We start from the raw sequence: 7,183 nt of genomic DNA on the forward strand, positions 1-7,183 counted from the left end.
GAGAACAATCCATATAAACTTGATTTATTATATAATTAATGATAATTATTATGCACTTGATATAGACTTAATCTGTTGCATAATTAAAGAGGTTTGTAATACAATTTTCTGTTGAAGAATGGAGTAAGTTCCTGTTTGAATATATAACTGGTTAAAATTTCATGTAATTTTTAAAATAATCTTCAAATATTCAATATCTCCAAAGATATTTTTAAAGATTAAACTTTAATTTTTTATATTCTTCTAAGAAAAATCGTGTCTACTTGTATTAACACCAGAAATGTGAGAGTAACTCATTTGCCTAGTATAAATAACAACCAAGTTTACGTATATTTGTACAAACTTGTCTGTGAGTTTGTCGCTCCGAAAAATTGAGTAAAACTGTTATTTTAAGCAAAAAGTAATATTAAAAAAATTAAGTAAAATTGTTACTTAAAGCAAAAAAGTTACCCTTTTTCTTCTCGTTTTTAGCAGAAAGTAGATTTTCTACCGCCATCTGAACGAAAGGTATGTTGAGTAGTTCTTCAGCGGACAAGTGTCCGTTTCGATCAGAGTCATAACCTTCGACCATGGACATCAAGTATCGAAGAGATCTGTTAAGCCGATTTTGCTGCTGTTGGAAAAAAAAAAATCTGTATTACACTACAGTTACTGTTGGATGAGAAAATATATATCTAAAATAAAATGAAATGAATTTACCATATTTGATATTTCTGATCTCCTTCCCATTCTTGGAATAGAGTTAGTTGTTTTCGTAAAAAATTGCCCTAAGGCGAAAGATTGGCAAAGAACCAGATAGATTATGGTTAACGAGATCATTTGTAAGTTTCCTACAGTTCAAGAAAAAATATTAAGTTAGTCAATTTTTAACATACTTTTTAGTATAAAAATTAATCATGGATGCAAAAAGAAACAAAAATGTAATTTTTAGTGAGATATTTTTTTTTCTACTAATTTAAATAATTTTTTTTATTTTATAAAATTGTTTGTAATTTAATAAACTCTGAATAAAATAATTAATAAAATTTTATATTTTGAAAGAATAAACATTCTATTATTTCTTATCAAAATTTTTAATAATTTTCAACGGTTTATTATTAATTATTCATTAAAATTTAAAAATAAAAGGTGATTTAATTATTTTATTGAAAATAACATCTTTACATTTATGGCATGCAGAGAATAAAATAATTTCTTCTTCAGATTGAAAGATGAATTTAATTTATATTAGTTTATGAGTTTCAAAACTTCACATCAATACAAACGTGAAGGAGTACTTCTAACCAGCACTTCAGACGTACTTAAATTTATTTTATTTCTGTAATTGGTACTTCATATTATTGGATTTCTTAGCTACGATCGCTTTTTAAATTCGAATTTTTATACAAAATTCTTCATTTTTTTATGTAATTATTTCAAAATATTTTTCTTAAATTTAAGTTTCTACAAATCGAAAACGTTGGCAATTAATAAATATATATATANATATATATATATATATATTTGAATCTTAAACTTGTTTATAAATTCAAATTGTTCTTTTTTATATATATCATTAAAAATTATTATTTGGGAAGAAAAATAAGTAATTTACTGATTTTTTTTTTTTTTGTTGCATCTTCACAATTTATTTGTTATTTTACATTCCTCCAATTTATTTATTTCTATTTTTACATTCTTCCAAACTGTCTCCAATTTCTTTGTTATTTTATATTCTCTTGGTTCATATATTTCCCAATTTATTCTACAAAATTTTTGTTATTTTTATATTTTTATTGCCGTTATTTTCTTTCTTATTTTGTAATTCGTCGACTTATTTATTTCTCAATTTTATGTTATTTTACATTTTACCAAATTTTTTTCTGATTTTACATTTTTCAAACATTTTGTCAGTTTACATTCTTCTACATTTCTTTGTTATTTAACATCCAATTTCAATATTTTTGGTTATTTTTTACGTTCCCACACCCTCATTTTTTTATTATTATTATTATTTTTTTCTAATTGAAACATGCGTTCAAATGGAATAGCCTTATTTTTAGTTATTAAGAACAACATAAAGGTTTTTCAATATATCTCAATGCAAACTATTTTGAACAACTAAGAAGTGTGCCTTGAAAGTTTCCATTATGCATGACTTCCTGACGTTTTCATTATTTTCATTTAAATGTATTTTAAAGTGTATAACTTCAATGATGAATTTAGATAAATCCGGTTTTAAAATGATATAAATTCGTTAAAAAAAAATTAATAATAATTTTATAAAATAACTAAAATTTATTAGAGTTAAACAAAATTCCGTTAAAACATTGTTAAATTTTACATTAAAAAAACAGCAATTTAATTTTTTATTTTTTCTAGTTTTCATTTATTGTCTTTCGTGGTTTTGTGGGCTCTAAGAGGGCCTATTTTAAGTTATTGTAAATATATTAAATAATGTATTATTGATTAGAATGGACTGATAAGGCAAGACAACACAAGGGAGATCAATCAAGAGGTAATTCTACGGAAAAGAGGCCCCTATTGATATTTTAGGCACGTAAAAATACCCGGAAAAGTCCACGTGGCCATCCTGTTGCTTAGGATCCTATTTAACCCGCCACCAACTGACAGTGTTCGGTGGTTTTATCCATTCGGTTACTGGCGGGCCTGATTAAAGACGGGAAAACACATTTAATAAAATGAAATTTTTATGTTTGAAATGTATGTCAACTGTCCTTAATAATTAAATACTAAAGTTCTTTCTTAGAAACAAAAATACTATCCATTAATGGAGCAATAAGAAAGACAAACAACGGAAGCATTAAAATTAAAGATATTTACAGTTAAAGACAATTAGAAATTTAAGTCGATTATAATAACGCTAAATTAAAATTAAAGAAAAATTTTATCATCGTCTCTATGTTATTTAATATTGATCATAAATCAATTCTCGTTGTAAAAATGTATAAAAATTCTATAAAAATATTCATTTAACAAAACTTTCTTGAAAAAAAGTAAACATTGCAGCAAGTATTGTTAAATCACGTCACAAATTATACGTAACAATGCCGGAAGCACGAGAACAATCCATATAAACTTGATTTATTATATAATTAATGATAATTATTATGCACTTGATATAGACTTAATCTGTTGCATAATTAAAGAGGTTTGTAATACAATTTTCTGTTGAAGAATGGAGTAAGTTCCTGTTTGAATAAATTTTAAATGATTATAATAATTGATTATTTTTTTTATTATGAGATTATTTTACTTAATAAATCTTTAATTTATCGCTTCAGTTCGACTAATATTTTAAAAATTTTGCTAAAATTTCTGGGATTGTGTCTTACACAAAGTGAATTCAAGTAAACATATTTTTAAGTAAACTAAAATATAATTAAATATAATAACGTTCTGGTAATGTAATTTAGTAATTTTTTACTTGATCTCAATGAGCAGCGTGAGCAATAAGAGAGAGAAAGAGAGAGAAGCGTAGGATTAAGAGAGAAGGAGCATTAGCATTAATACAAAAAGAACATTAAAGTCAAGACAGAGAAGGCAGTAGAATCGATATGGAAAGCACATTAACATTAAGACAAAAAACGAATTAAGATCAACATAGAAAGAGCACTAAGATCGAGCTGGAAAGAGCACTAAGAGAAACTTAGAAAGAGCACTGAGAGCGACTTAGCACTAAGATCGAGCTAGAAAGAGCACTGAGAGCGACTTAGCACTAAGATCAATCAAACAAATTATTAAAATCAGAAAAGAAACGTATAATAAAAATTAAAAAACCACAAAGAAATCAACTAAAACTCTTATCTAAAACTTAAAAAAATACATTAAATTATAAACCACAATAAATCAATTTAAAAATAAAAACAAAACGCAATTTTTTCCTTCCGATATAGGAATAATTAGTCACGTTTTTTAACCTTAACACCAAAAATTCATAACTAAAAACTTAATACATTTTTACACAACACAAAATACAAGTAAAACAGGAAGGTTAAAAATAAAAAAAAATAAATAAAAAAACATTTGTTAACTTACCAGACATTTTGTAATATTTAAAATAGAAATAAATCTGCATAAAACTATCGCACGGATAGAAAGGAATACTTTTTTTTCCAGTTTTTAAAATAATTCGTGGTATAAATATAGCCGTAAAACTCTAAGAAAAATTAAATATCCGTTTAAACCGTACTATAATTATAAGTATATAACAGTGTAGGAGTTTAAAGAAAGGAAGCCAATTGCTCCATTGAACAGGTGTGAGTGACGTTGATCTTACCAATCAAAACTTATTCGTCACTTAACCTATCGATATCTTTAATTAAAATTTGGTGATGGGTTTAACCAACCCCCATATTTACCCTCATCTCTTGCGTTTATAATGATTTCTGTATAAATAACTATTGATTTTTTTTCCCCTGCAGAAAACATTCCACTCTAAAATATATACACATATTATTATTATTTTTTTCTTTAATATAAGAACTATTTCAATTGAAACATGCGTTCAAATGGAATAGCCTTATTTTTAGTTATTAAGAACAACATAAAGGTTTTTCAATATATCTCAATGCAAACTATTTTGAACAACTAAGAAGTGTGCCTTGAAAGTTTCCATTATGCATGACTTCCTGACGTTTTCATTATTTTCATTTAAATGTATTTTAAAGTGTATAACTTCAATGATGAATTTAGATAAATCCGGTTTTAAAATGATATAAATTCGTTAAAAAAAAATTAATAATAATTTTATAAAATAACTAAAATTTATTAGAGTTAAACAAAATTCCGTTAAAACATTGTTAAATTTTACATTAAAAAAACAGCAATTTAATTTTTTATTTTTTCTAGTTTTCATTTATTGTCTTTCGTGGTTTTGTGGGCTCTAAGAGGGCCTATTTTAAGTTATTGTAAATATATTAAATAATGTATTATTGATTAGAATGGACTGATAAGGCAAGACAACACAAGGGAGATCAATCAAGAGGTAATTCTACGGAAAAGAGGCCCCTATTGATATTTTAGGCACGTAAAAATACCCGGAAAAGTCCACGTGGCCATCCTGTTGCTTAGGATCCTATTTAACCCGCCACCAACTGACAGTGTTCGGTGGTTTTATCCATTCGGTTACTGGCGGGCCTGATTAAAGACGGGAAAACACATTTAATAAAATGAAATTTTTATGTTTGAAATGTATGTCAACTGTCCTTAATAATTAAATACTAAAGTTCTTTCTTACAAACAAAAATACTATCCATTAATGGAGCAATAAGAAAGACAAACAACGGAAGCATTAAAATTAAAGATATTTACAGTTAAAGACAATTAGAAATTTAAGTCGATTATAATAACGCTAAATTAAAATTAAAGAAAAATTTTATCATCGTCTCTATGTTATTTAATATTGATCATAAATCAATTCTCGTTGTAAAAATGTATAAAAATTCTATAAAAATATTCATTTAACAAAACTTTCTTGAAAAAAAGTAAACATTGCAGCAAGTATTGTTAAATCACGTCACAAATTATACGTAACAATGCCGGAAGCACGAGAACAATCCATATAAACTTGATTTATTATATAATTAATGATAATTATTATGCACTTGATATAGACTTAATCTGTTGCATAATTAAAGAGGTTTGTAATACAATTTTCTGTTGAAGAATGGAGTAAGTTCCTGTTTGAATAAATTTTAAATGATTATAATAATTGATTATTTTTTTTATTATGAGATTATTTTACTTAATAAATCTTTAATTTATCGCTTCAGTTCGACTAATATTTTAAAAATTTTGCTAAAATTTCTGGGATTGTGTCTTACACAAAGTGAATTCAAGTAAACATATTTTTAAGTAAACTAAAATATAATTAAATATAATAACGTTCTGGTAATGTAATTTAGTAATTTTTTACTTGATCTCAATGAGCAGCGTGAGCAATAAGAGAGAGAAAGAGAGAGAAGCGTAGGATTAAGAGAGAAGGAGCATTAGCATTAATACAAAAAGAACATTAAAGTCAAGACAGAGAAGGCAGTAGAATCGATATGGAAAGCACATTAACATTAAGACAAAAAACGAATTAAGATCAACATAGAAAGAGCACTAAGATCGAGCTGGAAAGAGCACTAAGAGAAACTTAGAAAGAGCACTGAGAGCGACTTAGCACTAAGATCGAGCTAGAAAGAGCACTGAGAGCGACTTAGCACTAAGATCAATCAAACAAATTATTAAAATCAGAAAAGAAACGTATAATAAAAATTAAAAAACCACAAAGAAATCAACTAAAACTCTTATCTAAAACTTAAAAAAATACATTAAATTATAAACCACAATAAATCAATTTAAAAATAAAAACAAAACGCAATTTTTTCCTTCCGATATAGGAATAATTAGTCACGTTTTTTAACCTTAACACCAAAAATTCATAACTAAAAACTTAATACATTTTTACACAACACAAAATACAAGTAAAACAGGAAGGTTAAAAATAAAAAAAAATAAATAAAAAAACATTTGTTAACTTACCAGACATTTTGTAATATTTAAAATAGAAATAAATCTGCATAAAACTATCGCACGGATAGAAAGGAATACTTTTTTTTCCAGTTTTTAAAATAATTCGTGGTATAAATATAGCCGTAAAACTCTAAGAAAAATTAAATATCCGTTTAAACCGTACTATAATTATAAGTATATAACAGTGTAGGAGTTTAAAGAAAGGAAGCCAATTGCTCCATTGAACAGGTGTGAGTGACGTTGATCTTACCAATCAAAACTTATTCGTCACTTAACCTATCGATATCTTTAATTAAAATTTGGTGATGGGTTTAACCAACCCCCATATTTACCCTCATCTCTTGCGTTTATAATGATTTCTGTATAAATAACTATTGATTTTTTTCCCCTGCAGAAAACATTCCACTCTAAAATATATACACATATTATTATTATTTTTTTCTTATTTTTTTTCATTAATGAAAATCAATATCACGAGAATTTTTCTAATGAGGCTCATTTTCTATCCTAAGAAAATAAAAATTTGAGAACGTGTATCATTTGAATATTGACTTATAAAAAATGTATTATTTTTCTATGAATTTTTAATGGTATCTCGAATTTTTTTTATTTAAATAATAATATATATATGCGTGTATTTTAATGATATATATATATATATATT

At 25.6% G+C, this 7,183-nt stretch overlaps 1 protein-coding gene across 1 annotated transcript; it reads right to left on the reverse strand.

Moving 5' to 3' along the window:
- Positions 1-415: 415 nt before the first annotated feature.
- Positions 416-6,537, reverse strand: LOC111627383. The gene is made up of 3 exons (XM_023370951.1): positions 6,529-6,537; positions 700-830; positions 416-613 (listed from the first exon to the last, which is right to left on the reverse strand). The coding sequence occupies exons 1-3, from the start codon at positions 6,533-6,535 to the stop codon at positions 416-418; spliced, it is 336 nt and encodes a 111-aa protein (XP_023226719.1). The 5' UTR covers positions 6,536-6,537.
- Between the last annotated feature and the right edge of the window lie 646 nt (positions 6,538-7,183).

The sequence above is a fragment of the Centruroides sculpturatus genome, unplaced genomic scaffold (genome assembly GCF_000671375.1).
Source record: "Centruroides sculpturatus isolate CEXI.00-Female unplaced genomic scaffold, Cexi_2.0 scaffold1, whole genome shotgun sequence".
Classification (NCBI taxonomy): domain Eukaryota; kingdom Metazoa; phylum Arthropoda; class Arachnida; order Scorpiones; family Buthidae; genus Centruroides; species Centruroides sculpturatus.